General features: G+C 41.9%; 1 protein-coding gene across 3 annotated transcripts in view; it reads right to left on the bottom strand.

The window, feature by feature from the left end:
* Positions 1-16,955, bottom strand: part of MKLN1 (muskelin 1) — a 95,080-nt gene that overhangs the window by 59,739 nt on the left and 18,386 nt on the right. The window contains exons 3-6 of one of the 3 annotated variants that reach the window (XM_059847570.1): positions 13,359-13,501; positions 11,893-11,981; positions 5,943-6,052; positions 2,011-2,203 (exon numbers count right to left, since the gene is read on the bottom strand). In XM_059847570.1, coding sequence (XP_059703553.1) covers positions 2,011-2,203; positions 5,943-6,052; positions 11,893-11,981; positions 13,359-13,501 — 535 coding nt within the window. Of the gene's footprint in view, positions 1-2,010; positions 2,207-5,942; positions 6,053-11,892; positions 11,982-13,358; positions 13,502-16,955 lie in introns of those variants that run through there. The other 2 variants (XM_059847572.1, XM_059847571.1) reach the window with 2 other exon arrangements.

Here is a 16,955-nt window from a genome sequence, read left to right as displayed (position 1 = left end):
AGGCTGATAAAACAAGCTGCAGCATATTCCTTCAGCTCACCTAAGTGATGCCGAGCTCCTCAGCCTCCAAAAAGAGATGTGATTACAAAAACCAGGGAAGGAGGATTATCCACATCAAATCTGACAAGAAACAAGTGTCTGTCAGGCATAACAATACAAGACCTACAGTTTCCTACCAGGCCAGTCCTTTGCCAGTATTTCCACACCTGGAAAAGCAGAGCACTGCTGACAGCAGCCCCACTCTCAGCAAACATTAAGTAGTAAAAGAAATTAAAATATAAGAGCTCATAAAATGAAGCTAAAAACATTCACTTCATTAGTGCCCAAGAAAAAATTCCATTTTTGAGAGTACTTTTTCAGCACATTCTAAGACTTTGAGTGAAATTCCATTCAAGAAATCATTTCCACTCCAGCCTGCAATGAAGTGGAAAGAGGACAGCCTCCAGGCACTGAGATTAAGCCATGGCCAAGGCAGCAGAGCGAGGCAATGATAAAATCATCACCATCAGCACACAGCACTCCTCTGACTGCTGCAGCATCACCATGGGCTCATCAGCTCCCTCCAGGCACTCGTGTCTTTGAGACACAGACAGAAACAGCTCCCTGCTGCTTTTCCAGCCTGCAATCCTCCCTTGCCCTTATGATTCAGGAGGAAGCTGCCAGTTGCAAAATGCCCCTGCATTGCAGGAAGCTGTTCACACTCCCAGCCCAGCCAACACTCCACTGTCTCAGGAGGGTGAGGATGAACATGGCAATTCTCAGTCTCAACACTTGTAGTTGCTCATGGAACTCAGCACAGGGCAGGTCTCCACTGCTCTGTCTGAAGAGAAACCTTGAGCCAAACCCATAGAAAACTACTTACTGCAGTTTTGGAAGACCTGTTGCAATAAGCTCCTTAAAACTGTGCTCAGTTGAACAGCTTAGTCACAAAAAGATGGTGGGTTTTCATGGAAGACAACCCTTGATTTCCAAGTTATCATTACTATCACATTCTGAGAACCACTTCCAGCTTCAGTGGTACAAACCACACTGATGGGAGTCAAGCAGGTACACTGGCATCTTTCCAAAGGTATTACAAAATGACTGATTAGCCCAGAATTAAAGAATAACATCTCTGGTACCAGCTATCCATGAAATTGGTTCACTAAGTCCCTAACTCTACTGCCACCAGACACAAAGTTTTCCTCTTACACCAGTTCAAGTCTCCCATGATGAGTGACTGCACAGAGTCAAAAAGCTCTACACTCACAGCCAAGAGCACCTCTGTTTTATCAGACTGCAATCCAAAACTGCTGCACAGGTCTTGAGAGTCACTTCAGTGCACCAGCCCCACTCTTTCTGTATCCCATGCGATCAGGAGAGAGTACATCTCCCTCCTTATAGGAGCTGAGAGCTGTTTACACACTGTGTTTTTAAGTAGAAAGCTTTCAAGTAAAAATTAATAGCAGTTCCAATGAAACTGACTGCCCTGCCAAGGTCCCACTCTGCAAAGGAAAACAGGCTCTGCCTCCAGTCACTGACTTCCACACAATTGTTCAAGGATTATCTTCCCCACAAGCAAAGAGAGCACCCTCATCCAGACACAGCTGAAAACTTCTGCCTGAGCACCAACTCAGTGGTGAGCTCCAACCAGAAACCATGATCCAGATCACCACTGAGAACTCCAGTCTTTTGCTTCCCTGCTCAGCATTCCAGTGACTTTCCTGACAGTTTAAGCCCACCTTCAGCTTGCCAACACTTACATGAAGAACTTGTCTTTACCCACTCAAGTGCACCGCCTTGTCATCTCTGGGGGAAAGTGACTCCAAATGTAGCAGTGGTAAGAGATTTCATGAATTTTTATCCCTCATCACACACACACTCACAAGTCCAAAAGCTGACAGCACACCAGAAATGAAACAACACATGGACCTGCCAACTCTACTACTAAGCACACTAACATTCAAAAGAAGGTAATATTTCAATGCACTTTTTCTCAAACTAATGAATCACTTCCTCTGATTCTCTTACCATTCACAGCTTTTTCTATCAGTTCTTCACAAGCATCGAAGTCCCCCTTCAACACCAGTTTGTCGTGCAGGTCTGTCAGCATGGGGTGCTCCAGAGCAATCTTGGTTTTCTTCTGCAGCGACTCGAAAGCCTCGGTGTAGTTGTGCTGCCGAAAATGCTTTAGGCAAAGGCGAATGGCTTCCTGTTCACGGTACTACTGGAACACAAGAAAACCTCTGAGACATGGAGATTTTTCCTCTGACCAGCACTGCTGGCAACTACCTGTGAACCTGCCCAGAGACAGGATCTCTTATCCATGCCACAAAAAGGGCTCACCAGCTCACGGAGGAAGGCTGTGTGAGAGACATTACAAGCTGCGCAAGCATTTACTTTCCAACAGTATAGAAATTATACAATTTGGTATCATCCAATTTAATAAGCATACAAGGAAGAGAGTGCATGGTGTCCCAGATCTCTGGGGTGACCATTATTTCCCCCCCATCTGCTTGGCCCTGCTGTTCGAGGCCTACACGAAGCGCAGAGCAGGAAAAAGCCTTCGCTATCAGCGTTACATAATTTGATTGTATGACTCTTACATAACAAAATAATTCAGAAGAGTAAGTAGGTCACAGCTTTTCTAGAAGCAGAAGGAGAGAAAAAAAAAAGCTGTGAGAATGGGAATACTTGCAATGACCAGCACTCCTGCCATGGAAAGGTAAAGGCTGACCCCAAATCCTGCGGGTTTGTGAGGGTCTGGAATCAGCAGCACCAAGGATTTCTGTGCATGCCAAAGTTTTAACTTCTAAATATTCTCCTGCATTTTGAAGCAGAACCTCTGTTTTCACACCACGAATGGAGCCACAGCTGCCCATCTCCCACTCGGCTGTGGGAAGGGGTAAGAAAGGTGAAAGAAAACCCACGCTGGGTCAAACATCCTGGCACAGACACATGAGGGAGTAGTAAATTCTGAGTAAGAGCTACAATTTTCAAAGCTGCTAACAAGATGTATAAGAAACACAGATTTTTAGGTTGATAAGCAGCAGAAACACTTATTTTAAATAGACTTTTCAATCCTAAATTCTAAGGCATTAAAGAAAAAAAAAATCTCCATTTCCATCTTTAACACACAACTACTATGGTAAAAAGCAAATGTAACTTTAAGCATCTATAAGACTGATCAAATTACAGACAAAAGATTTTACTCCTAAATGGACACTACTGCTAAAAGTGAAGTTCATAGTACTTAAATGAACAGAATCTCTCTGAAAACCTGGAACTAACACTGACATTCAACGAAATTTATTGCTTTCCAAAGAATGGCTCGATAGCAAGAATCTCATAAACTGAAGCTGCTAAATAGAAACACGGCCATGTGCTGTATTTTTAGTTCTTAATCCATCAGTATTTCACAGCTGCAAATAGCCAGAACTATGCATTTTTAGAAAACCAGTTCCCAGCCCACATAAAGGCCAAGGACATGTACCGATAAGAATGAAAGGCTGCAGCAAAGAATTATTAAAGCTAAAACAGTTTTACAGCACAACTGGCAAAAACAACTCCTTTTTTTTTCCTTCCAAGAGATGCCTAAGACTCTCTAAGCAAATCTTCACTTGCATGAGTCAAGGCCAAAACCAAGTTAGATTTTTTTGGTCAAAGGGATAGCAAGGAAAAGGAGAGCTGCACACCAGTAACTACCAGCTTCTGCATTTTTAGATCCTCCCGTTTAGAAATCAGACAAAATGCAGACTTGAGACAGAGGGTACCTCGCCCCTCCACTGAGCCTCTCATGACTGATAGATCTGGCTTAGATAGCCAGGAATGACTTGGATGGAGTCTGGCCACTTGGTGCACTATAAAAGTTTATATTCAAGTGACACCATAGTAGTACTTCAAAAGTTAAATGTAAAAACCTGCTTTAAGCAAAAAATGTGTATAAAAAGTATATAAAAGACTCCTTTTTAAATGCTGTCATACAGGTTTAAAGAGATGACAACCCAAATAATAGCTTTGATCTGAAGCTGTAAATAATTCCTATGGTTAAAAACGTAACAAGAGCAGGAGACTAAGACATCAACACTGTCAAATACACTCCTAGAATTAAAAATACTTATGTGCTCAGAAGTGGTACCCAGTGATAAAGTACCCCTTCTTAGGTGCTGAAGTATGTCCACTCCTCAGGAAAGAGGGGTAAGGTTGTTTGGAGGCAGTAGGCTGAGCTGGACAGCAAGGAGAAAGCTGAGGAATGTTGCAGTCCTTACCTATTATTTCCAGCTCCACTCCCCACAGGAGAGGGAGGTTTTGTTGGCACAAAACAAAAAGGAAGGGCAATGTGGTGTAGAACCTTCCTCTCATCTGATGTCGCAGGCAGTGAAGAATTATTACACTTCAAAGACTCTGAGATTTCCAAAAACACACGTGAAAATATTCCCACATCTCAAAGAACTGGAGGAAACAGGTCAACCCTTCTGCCTTTCCCTAAATATGGGACAGCACATCCCTCTCCATGGATCCAGCAACAGTGGCCTCTCTCCTGTGAGAGAGGAGAACATCAGTGACACCACTCATCACCAAAAACTTGGCAGTGGATCCCAGTAGAGCTCACACCACCGTGACTCAGTCTCTGCACTGCTGCTTTGGGGCTCCAAGCTCTAGGAGAACAATGCTGGCACCCCTTGAAGAAGCTGTCCCTACACACAATGCTGACCAGGAAAAGCACTGATTCCATGGGAGAAGATGGAACAAAACAGATGCAGACATCGTCACTGCATGACTCTGACCAAAAAAGAAAATAAAAATCAGAGCTTCCTGCTTGCAGCAACTGGTCCAAACTGCCAGACATACCACCAAGTGCAGAGCCAGCAAAAGGAAAACCACCAGCAGCTTCTGTCAACTGGACTTCCATCATCAGCTGACTCATGACCACAACACCACTTGGATCATAAAGGAGCTCCAGACAACTTCCACTGCGCTGGTTATTTAAATCCTCCACAAAGCAGCTCATGATATTGCTGTAAATGGGCACGAGCCAGACACCACAGTCACACACAGCTTCTTTACCACTCTGGCAGCACCCTGAACTAATCACACACAATCTCCATCTCCTTCTAAGTTCTTCCTTCTGGAAGCAGAGGTACACTGCTCCACTACTCAGTCCTACTCAGCTGGGAAAGATGTCTTCTCTGCAACACAATATGAGTTTCATTAATTGTTCCAGAGGAACCAAAGCACAAAATGTACCAATAAAATGTGTTCTGGTTGTCAGTGTGCTCTTCCCTCCCACAGGAGAGTCATCTCTAATACTCAATTAAATACAAGTTATAAAAGTAAAGTCTGGAACCCCTTGAACTTTCTGTCTATCTAATGACAAATGACATAAATCATCTCATCTCACAGTCCAGTGGCACCAGCCCCATTCTGTTCCAGGATATTCAGCAAAAAGAAAGTAAGAGGGAAACATCTAACACCAACAAGGATTCTTTAAAAAAAAATGTCATTTTTATACCCTGTAACAAAAGGTGCATCTGTAACCCAAAAGGTTCTAGACTCCATAGACTGGAGTCAAAAGACTCAGAAGGCAAAAAGAGGGAGAAATGGAATCTGGTTTTGTAAAGATTCATTTCACTTCCAATACAAATACTAATACTTTACTAATATTGTCCCCTTTGGCTCAGTGTTCCCTTCGTGTGATGTCTACCTGGTTTTTTGGGTGATGCTGGTGGTTATGGGGTTTCTTGGTGCTGTTTTGTTGGTTTTTCAAAGAGAACAAACAGATAAAACTCGGAAAGTTTCCCTTAGGGTCAAAGTCAGCCACGTGGTTCCAACTATGCGTGTTTGCTGTTTTAATAGCTGATGTTCAAGGAATGAAAAGGTCACATCACTCCAGTAAGAGAAGTTTCACAAGATTCTGAGACTGGGAATCTTCAAACAAACAGGCATCTAAAATGCAGGCCTACCTTGCTGTACCAGTTGAGGCACGGCTGGACCACATCTGGATCATCAATGCCATTTAGTTCAACATACCAGATACTAAAATTGAAGCTAGGTCCCCACGATAAGAGTGGAACTGGAGAAGAAAGGAAAAGGAGAAAAACTATGCATAAATATCAAACAATCACTATTGCAACAGAATGATTTTAAAGTTTACACAAAATTCAGTGTTTCTGACTAAAGTTCTAGCTCATTTAACTTAGCTTAGGAAAACTACCAAATACATCATGTTCAAGTTTGTCATTAAAGCAACCTGTGCTGAGCAACATTAACACAGCAGATCATTACAAAGCAGAAGCTTGCTTTAAGCAGAAGAGCAAAAACACTATCATTAAAAACAGCTCCAAGAGGCAACAAGCTTTGACAAGGATGGGAATCATGAGCATACTAGCGACAGTATTTGCTCCTCATAGTACATTTATTTCCCCATTTGTCAGCAACAATTATTTTCCCTAATGGTGAAGACAAGAAGCTTGGGTTGCTTAAATTTTACAAAATTAGTAACATCTGCAAGTTGTGGAGGAGCGAGGGAGGGATAACTGTCAGTTTCTAACTTAAAAACTCTATTTTTTAAAAAGGTTTATTTAATCTGCGCAGATTTTTGCTGATACTATTCTATCTGAATATTGGAACAAATGGACTTAAAATACTAAAAGACCCATGAAACACACTACAGCCTCTCACCTATGGCTTCTCTACCACTCTGGGTTAGTATCTGTGGCCTTGCACTGATTTTGTGGTTAATCTGCAGGTTAAGACCTGATTCTGCTTTCAGAAGCAACTCCAACCCCCAGAAAACTCGTGTGTGAACTCTGACTCATTAAAACTGCAGTGAAATTGAGTGGTTCCATTGCAAATACTTTTGTTTCCTTTTGATTTGACTGTAACTGATAAACAGGAAAAGACAGTATTGAAGTTGAATGAGCAGTTACCAGCAACAGCAAGGAGTCCACTACCTCCTCCCTTCCACTATTTCTGCCACTAAGAAATTGCCTGTTGAAACAAGCACCATGAAATACCACTGAGATTAACCTGCTGAACTCACGTTTTTCTGACCTACTCCTTGAGGAAATAAAAACCCCAAACTCATCATAAAGCTTTTCCTGAGCTCTTACATGTTCTTAAGTATTTATACCTCAAACAAGCTACATCTATGATTGTCTGCAATGTGTTTGGGCACAAGGCACATGTTCAAACACATGATTTTCTAAGTTTTAGGGGGTGTATTTACAAACCGATTGCTTAAGACACACAGTAACTTCTGGGAACAGTCAAGATCCAAAGAGACTTTGTATATGCAACTCTTAACTGCTTTTAATATCCCTAAGAAGGTACTTTCTATTTTATAGCTCTCAAAACATCTTTTCAAACAGTTTTTGTTTTTTTTTTTTCAACTTGATTAGGCACACAGTGTGATGCTTTCAGAGCAGTTCCTTGTAGGTGCATGTTTGTGGAGAGAAGAGAGAAGTGAGGTGGCCAGAAAAACCAACAGTCACCTGTCCCCCATGGACATTCCACACTCTCTGCCCAGGAAATTTCCCTCTTGCTGACTTTCATCCCCTGCACAGGCTGAGTGCTGCCAGTAGAGTAACTTAACACCATAAAACATGACTGCTGCTAAATTCAAGTTGGGTCCCGGATATCCTACCCATTACTGCAGCAGTCTGGCAAAACACCACATCTAAGGGTAGCACCTTTGGTCTGTCCTCAGACCTGAACACACAGACCAGACCAAACTGAGGTTAAATTTGGTATTTGGTCAGCCATAAATATCAAAGTCTATCCAACAGCTCACTGAACTGAAATGCTCATCTAAACCACAGACCACCTCAAATGGGCCAAGACCATACTTTTCATGATGGTAAAAGAGAGGCCAATTTCCAAACTGAAGTATTACCACCTTCTCTACCCACCTCCATTTCTTTTCAGCAATTCTCTTCAAAACTTCTATGAGCTTCTCTCAGAAAACAAATTAACAATTCACCCTCCTCTCTTTGATGCTAACTACAACCCCTAAGAAGTTATTGGGATGTACACAAGAATCTGGGGCAGCTCCCACCACAAGAAAAAGCAAAGCCATCAAATTGCTGACATTTGTCCTCCCCACAGTTAACTCAGAGCTTCCAAAAGCTTTTTTTACCAGAACGAAAAAACAAAATACCAGAAATTATGATTTTTAACAGCAAGATTTTCATGGTGCAACCATCTTTTCTAAGGAAAGCACATTAAACTGTACAGGGAAGGGAAGGAAAACATTTCCCCCCAGAACTGCACAGGCAGAGAAAACTGAACCTGACTCCATAGGAGCAGAAAAAGAAACAAAGCTGAAGGTTGAGACTGAAATGTGATTTCTGTTCCAGTTAGGCAAGTTGAAGTGTTCTGCTGGATCATCTCCCCATTTTTGAACTTCTTTCCTGACTCCCAGGAGACACCTCTCACCCTTTCTTCTGCCCTCTCTCTGTTGAGGCCTCCATAGGAGTGCTCAGATCTTCAGAAAAATCTCCTTTTAGAGCACCCACAATCTGACTTATACCTGGAAAGAGGAGGCACTGAGTGCAGCATGGAAGCACTTTTTTCTGCACACCTTTGAGATGGAAATGTACTACAATCAAAGATGTTGAAGGCCTAAAGATATATAATTCCTTCACTTTTTATCAAAAAGCCATCTCACTATGTTTTTTTCTGCAGGTACCACAGCAATCCATCCTCAAAGGTGTAACTGCTCAGAACAGTTGAATTGTCACTCCACAGTGAGAGGAGTTCAGCAGAGGAAAAAAAAAATTTAAGAAAAAAATCAATATTCTTCTGAGAAACAGAAGGTATTCGAGTTGCTTAAACACTTCTTAATCCATACAAGGATGATTTTAGGGGATACTTCTCAATAATAGCTAAGCCTAGACAAGGACTGCAACTCTATACAGAAGCTAATAGCAAAGGCATTAAACACAGTCATTTTAAATACCTCTCTCAAGCTAATTTCTGTGTCCCTCATCTACAGGTAGACATACAAACAGGTACACTTGCAAAATGAAGAAAATATCCATTAAAAAAGTATCCCTCATTTTTGTTTCAGCAAAGCCTAAGAATCTTGAGGCTTAGTTACCAAATCCCATGCTAGTGACAAACTGCAATGAGAATTACACCTGGCATTTTTCAAGTTCTTTCATGGCAGTCAGCCTTTACATCTTCTGCTTTCAAGGACACAGCACAGAAAAATCTCTGCTTTTGGAGGAATCATGAGAACAGAGCCAGAAACAAAGCTCACAGACATGAAAAAGATTGTTCTTCGATATTTTGGCTGGATAAATACCTTCTTCTCTCTCTCCAGCTCTTTAATGAGGTACTACATGAAATGTAAAAATTACCTGTCAAGTAAGTCAAAAAGCTTGCACAACTGGCCATTTCAGTGCTCAGGAACTGCAGTTGAAGTAATTAAACTAACAGAAGTGCAAGGCTTTTCTTGACCAAAGGGGAGAGGGTATTCTTTCTGCGTTTTATGAGCCTGAAAATTCCTCTGCTATGTGAGCAATGAAGGCTGGAGCAGGAACTTCCCCCTCTCCCAGATCTGCCCATGGTTTCTCCTGCCCCATGCCCCCATATAAACCCCACTGCTGTGTTGCTGACAGTGCTGTTGTAGGTCCCTGTGCTGCTCTGTGGAATCATAAAGCCCATTCCTGATGCAAGTGCTATGAACCCCCAAGCCCAAACCTCACTGATAGCGGGATTTCGCCGTGTCAGTCCCCAAGAGTCCAAAAGGGCAGATTTTGGCCTTGTTTCCTGGCACTGTTACAAGGAACACAGCACGGTGCTTGAAATTTTGAGTTACTTTGGCTAGCAGCTTGGAAATTTTAACAAACTCAAAACATTTTCAAGCTGTGAATCTGAAAAATAACAGAATTTCGTAACAGTGTTTTGCAGTTGTTTCACAGCAAAAAATGCTCTCACAACTTCATCAACAAAATGACACCAGCCATCAACCAGAGGCTTTCATAGGTTTAGGTGAAAAGACCATTTCTAGTTCTGTCTTAGCATAAGAATTTCTCCATGAAAGAAGCTTCAGGAAATGAAAGGCTATAGATAAAGGAAAACTCAAACCATAACCAATGAGAAAGTGCCAGCTCAATGCAAACCTAATATTAATGTAGATAATAATGTTTATTCATGGAATGGTTTGGGTTGCAAGGCAATTGAAAGAGCACCCAACTTCATCCCCCTGATGTGGGCAAAGACACCTTTCACTATCCCAGGTTACTCCAAGCTCTGTCCAACCTGGTCTTGGACACTTCCAGGGATCCAGGGGCAGCCACAGCTTCTCTGGGCACCCTGTGCCAGGGCCTCACCACCCTCACAATCAGGAATTTCCTGCTAATATCTAATCTAAATCTACCCTCCTCCAGATAAGGCCGTTTCCTCTTGTCCTATCAGTACATGCCCTTGAGAAAAGTGCTACATGAAGATCCCATCCCAAGAAAACAAGGTACTGATATAATTTCAGAGGAAGACGACCTAGTAATGGGAATTAATCAGCATTTCACTTCCATAACAAGTTTCAACTCACAGCTACACTTCATTTCATCAGAACACACTTTCCTGGAATACAATTTACACATCCAAAGAAGCAGCCAAAAATCTTTCCACTGGGCCCTTTAGCTCTCCAGGAACTACTTGCTAGTTTTTAGCCACTGAAAAATAACATTTTCCAAAAAATTAATGTTGGAAGCTTCAGAATAAAAAATAAAAAATAAAGCTTTTAAAAAGTCACTTAACTTCCCTGTTGTAGTCAACCTTTAACTTGATTCCTCTGCTACTCTTGAGGTTTCCTAAAGCCAAGCACTACAGTTCTGGCTTCCAAAAGTAGCAGCCAGAAACCAGCCCAGTGAACAACGAAATCCTCTGCTTCTCTAAGAACAGGAAACCCCACAAACGATTACTGGATTCCCAGCCTGAAGCTTTCAGTTCCTGACAAACATGAGGAGATTTAGAAAGAACACACTGGAGCAAAGGGCTCAGAGGGGAGCCCCTGCACAGCCACTATCATCAGAGTCTTGGCAAAGGAATTACCCAACACATCAAAACACTCCTAAATTCATCTAAATTAGCCAACAGGATCTTATCTCGTTTTTCAGCAACTACCTCCTTGCTCTATTTTTAACCTTAAACATCTAGTTTAAACCCAGTCAGTCTTGTACTATCTCAGTAGGTAGGAAGGGAAAGATAAATTTACTGAGCAAGCTGAAAGGCTCCAAATCCTTGGATTAAATCCAACAACTGTAAGGCTCTTGTTCTCTTGGGCCTGCAGAAAGCAAGGAAGAGATATCCTTACCTGCTCCTATCACACATCCCAGTACCTGGCCTTGGGGAGCATGTCCTCAGCCCCTGCCCCAGCCAAGCCAGACATCAGGGGGTACAACTCCTCCCTGCCCCTGGGTGTCATCCTTAGCCAGAGGTGAGTGAGACATTGTGATAAGAGCAGCAGGGAGAGAACAAGGGAGGCTTCTGCTGTTGCTTTATGTGTTGCAACCGTGTTTGAGAACAAAACTTTCCAAGCTTTTCCAGACTCGAGGGTTGTCAATATGGAAACTTTTACTGGTATTTAGCTTAGTTATTTATTTAAAGCTCTATACAGCAATTCATAGGAGGACAGTAAGCAGCTTCTCCCGCAATTAGTTGACTCAACAGCTGAATTTCTGAAAACTGCTCTATTTTGCTTTCACTCCCCAGGATCTAAATTATGAAGCTACTATTTCTTATTAACAGGACTTCACTATGTTCCAATCTAACCAGCCTAAAAGATGATGAAATGGAACAGCTATTGTGGATACTGTGCCTGAGTACAATGAAGTCACAAGTGCCAAGACAGGCACAAGTATCAGAAGAGATTATTTTCTACTCAGAATGCTGAAAAAATGCATTTACCTATCTTAATGAATCGACAGGGGAACATCTGTTCATCAATTTTATGCTTCAAGGTGAATGTTTCTTTGTTATAATCATTCTTTAAGCCACTGTGGGAAAAAATAAATAAGGTTACTAAATCTTACCTTGTATTTAAGGACTAGCTAATAAATGCAATCTAGGTCACGCCTGAAACACGCAGCTTGTTTCACACCACTCTGAATCATTAGTACACGTGCTGGACCGAGGCCTGGGCTGCTCTCCACCTACCTGTGCCTCCCTGGGAGGCAGCACTGGGATTTTGGGAGGGAATTGGCTTTGGATTGGTGCTGCTCCTCTGCACCTGGAACACTGAGATTTCAGCTCCTGATGTGCGGAACTGCACTCTTCCATTCTCAAGAGGAAGATGGATCAGATTTCAAAATTATCGCCCTGACAAAGTGCTTTGTGATTAATATACGGGCATTGCTTTCTAAAAATATCAAATATTTAGTATAATTTACCAAAAATCTTAAGTCCATATTTACTGAAAATACAAGTAAAGGTCCCAAAACGAGGATTTGAACAATATTAAATGCCAATAATTACTATGACTCTAAAAGACTTTTCCCCCCACAATTGTAAAAGCAATAAAGTCAAATTTCAAGACATATCTATCTAAAGAGGGCAAAAGTGTAGGAAGGGTTATGGATAGATTCTATATGGTCTTGAATGATACCTGCAACACAGAATTTCCCATGTTTGTCCACGGCTATTCTGCTTGACTACAGATGATGTACCCCTGGACACGGACTTCTCTTCTGTAGGCCCCTCAAAATACACTGGCTCTTGTTACCCTTTTCTCTTGTACTCCTGGATTTTAACTCTCATTTCCCTTTCTGAAACAGCACACTGCTTAAAAGGCCCTTGCAAATTTACATTAGCAACTACTCAGAAGTTCTGGATAACCTGAACAGCCCAAAGGCTCTTTTTTCAGTCAGTATCAGTACCACTCTATGAAATCCAACTAAACAAAGGAAAATGCAGGTTTCCACTTGCCTGTTTGATTTATCTACCCATCTGAAAAAGGCAGATCAGCTGGCTAGTTCAGATCTTTAAGGCTGCAACAAGGGTTTTGACATGGGGAGGTTACTTGGGCTTTTAAAAGTTACTTCAAAGTCCCCTACACCTGGGGAATCATTTCTTCCATGCCTCAAGCACATGGAAGGAAGGAACTGCAATCCAGCAACGCTGCACCCAGCTCTTCCAAATTCCCAAGAGCTCACTCTCCACAAACCTCTGTGGTTAGAGCAAGATAAGGAAGGCTCCTGGAGCAAGTGTTGGGATTGCTGCTCTCTGACCTAACCACAAACACGAGGGCAGCCAATGGCAGGGACACAACCACAGCTCTGCCCCACTGCTGGCCATGTGTCTGCTGGGGAGCCAAGGGGGAAGAGCATTTTGGTCCAGCCTTTATGATTCCCAGAGCTGATGGAATCACATCTTACCTGGATAAGAGATCTGTCATATTCTCCTCGTTCATCCCACCAAAGACTTTAAACTTCTTCAAATTGCAGACATGTGTTTTCTCATATTTGCCAAATGTGATGCTCTGGACTATAGCAGGTCTTTCAAGCTTCAGAATCAAATACTGTGGAAGAGAAAACAGTGAGTTTGAATATTAAAGCCAAGGCTGCAAAACACCCTAAGGGAGAAGCATTACAGCCTCCAAATACTCAGTTTACAAAGAGAATGAAAGTGAAGATGAAACCTCCCAATTATGGTATTTTTTCATTTGGCCCTGGAATGAAGGAACGGTTTCTTAAAAACATTATTTTTAAATCAGTTTACCTAAGAAAAAGATTTGGTTGAACTACTTATGCCAAGCAATTCTCTTCAGAGCTTGCATACATTCCTTTAAGTTGGACTCAAGACTTCCTGAAATCTGGCAAATAGGATCCAGCTACAGAGAGTGAAGATTCAAACGCCCACTAGAGCCTGAAATGAAACCTAAACTGAATACACAATTAGATAAATACAGTATGTTCCACATGCTAAGAGAACATCAAATTACTTTTCCTCTCTGGGTTGATGCTGTTTAACCACTAACACAAAGTTTGGTGTGTGGCAAACAGCAGAACCAACTGCTTATAACCATCCCAAATAAAACTGAGCCACTTAATTACAGAAAAGGAGCTTTACATGGAAAATGATGAAAATGTTCTCCCTTGTGAACATTTGCTCCCCTCTCACACTGGGTGGACACAATCTGTGTATGAGTAGTCAGAAAATATTTATACTCAGGCCACAGCTACCAGCTTCACCAGCACTGCTGGAGGAAGAGGTCTGTTCCCATGGAAAAGGAGGAGCAGGGAAGCACTTGCACCATTCATCAGGGACCACCAAGTACCTTCACCTACCAAACAGCTCTTGGGGGGAGTCTGGAGACACCTTGTTTCTTTTCACCCTGCAGAATACATCAAGTTTTATATCCGAAAATAATGTGTTTCACTCTCTTCCTTGATTTCTCAGAAATAAGCAGTGCACCACAGAGGCAAAGCACAGAATGTCAATTACTCATTGTGCTGGATTTTGTTACAAAGCCCTGTCATCAGGACTCCAGCACAAGCAGATCAGCACGCTGTAGGACACCTCCCACCGCAGGCTCTGCTGGTGGCCCTGTCCTCCAAGCAGCAGCACTGCCAAGCCAGACGTGATGCCTGAGTTTTGGTCTTTCATCAACATCAAGTAGAGATATTTGCATCTGTGTGGCTGCTTTCTGTAGATCCTGAGTAGTATCTCCTATGCTAAGCATCTTAGGAGAGTATCTGCTATCCTAGACAAGTCCATCAGTACGGCAATCTCACCCTAACAAGGTAACTTTTGAGAGAGCAGCAGAAAAACCTTGCTCATCCAGTTAGTTCTCAGTCTTCTTTTTTTTTCCCTCAGCCCTATAAAGCAAATAATTCTCAATCTAGTAGCAGTACTGATATTGTTCTGGAGAGCACCAGGATAAAGGTTTGACCTCAATGGCTGGCTCCTACTATACTTACAAAAAGCTTAGATTCAGAGAAATACTTGTACACAGAGCAGTTACAGATGAGGATGCAGACTGGATAGATACTAACAGCACATTTACTGTTGAAGATGCTTCCAGCATCTCAAATTTTTTCAAAATTAAGAAAATAAACCAGTAGTAGCATTGTGGGGGTACAACAGGAGAACGCTTTAGTGCTTTTCCAAATGTTTTTAAAACAAAAATTTCTACTTTTGTGAAGAACACCATCCACCTAAACGTCAGAACCCACCGTTTATGCAGTAGCAAGCCATGCTGTTGTCTCAAACTACTTCCCAAACTTCAGGGGAAAAAGCCCCACTAAAATTCTATAGAGAAAACTTATTTTTCTAAAGAGAAAAAAGGAAAGAATGAGCAAAAGGATGGTCCTTTAATGAGCAAGGCAGCACTTGATACATGGCACAGACCGCTGCCAAAATTCCCATACAGAACAGACAGTACACAATGTCTAAGAACTCCTCCTACACCATCATATCTTCACTGCAGATTTCTCCCAAAGCTGGAAAAGTGAAGCCAGCACTACCAGCAATTGCAATTCTTAATCCTGCTGGAATCCCAAACCTAATGCCTGGGCCATGAACACATACTTTCTCAAGTACCACACAAGCTTTGCAAAAACTTGGCACGAATGTCATCCTGCATTATTCAATTCTTACCCTAAATTAAGGGAGAGAAAACCAGGACTGCAGTTAAATCCTTTATGCCTGGAAGGGAGCAAGGCACAGCAATTACTCCACATGGCCAGCAGTGATTTCTTAACCCTATAGATAGAGAGGGAACTCTGCCACCCTCCTTCCCACTTCCACACATCCCACCACCTGCTGAGTCATGCAGACCTTACAGAAAATAGAAGCACAAAAGCTAAACTCAACCTTTTTTTGTGAATTATCTGCTGATTGATATGGAAACAAAGGACAGATATGCTATAAACTCCTGTGCCTAGAGATGTGTTTTTCTGGTTTATAATGCATATACACACACATCAAACTTGAAGACTTTCAAACTAGAAGATATATTTAGATTAGCTATTAGGAATAAATTCTTTACTGTGAGGGTGGTGAGACCCTCTGGATTTCCCATCCCTGGAATGTCCAAGGCCAGGTTAGATGAGTGATATATAATCTTGGAGCAACATGATCTAGTGGAAGGTGTCCCTGCCCATGACAGGGGGCTTGGAATGAGATGCTTAAGGACCCTTTTAACACAAACTATTCTGTAATTCAATGATACATGTAAAAATACAGAGATGTACTTTTTGGGTTTCTATACAAACACACAGCACTGCCACTGTGTGGGTACCAGCTATGAACCTCACTGATGTTGAAAAAACACACTGCCTCAAGAGCTGCTAGCAGCTGGCTGCATGAATATTTTTGGACTGCTACCAGGATTTTAGCTGTGACAGACTATTCTCTGTAGCTCTAAAAGATGTGACAGAAGTGTCTGTAGGATCAAGTGATTTATTCAACCTGGAGAGAGAACAAGTCTATGAGATTTCAGGCAAATGTATCAAGATATTTGACACTTTCCCATTTTATTGCTGTGAGTAACATCAGTACATTTAATGTCCACGTATTCATGCTGTATTCCAAAAATCCAAATTATAACGGAAGTGTTTGTCCATTAGAACATGGCACACAGATACTAACTGGCATGACTGAGCAAAAACCTCAGCCCAGTTGTTAGGTCTCAGATAACAACACTAACAAAAAAGATGCTACAAAACACCAGAAGAGGAAAACTTCTAGTTTCTGATCCAACACATTTGTAAGTAAATATGCACAAAGAGCAGAATAAGTCACACATGGCACTTCAGCACCCCAACAGCTGCTTACAGTGCACCCCCCAAAAAAAGCAAGTCCAGCCTTGTCACACTGGGAGCTGCAGCAAATTACAAACTTTTCTGAAGCTCTGGTCTGTGCTACCATTTGATGACAACCATATGCAGGCTGCTGCATCACACAACAGAGTGTAAATTTTATTAATGTACTTTAAATTAATTCCTGATACAATCTACACAGCAGCATGG

The sequence above is a fragment of the Haemorhous mexicanus genome, chromosome 5 (genome assembly GCF_027477595.1).
Source record: "Haemorhous mexicanus isolate bHaeMex1 chromosome 5, bHaeMex1.pri, whole genome shotgun sequence".
In the NCBI taxonomy this organism is placed as follows: domain Eukaryota; kingdom Metazoa; phylum Chordata; class Aves; order Passeriformes; family Fringillidae; genus Haemorhous; species Haemorhous mexicanus.
Note: the sequence above shows the minus strand (reverse complement) of the source record. Positions and strands in the feature narration are given on the sequence as shown.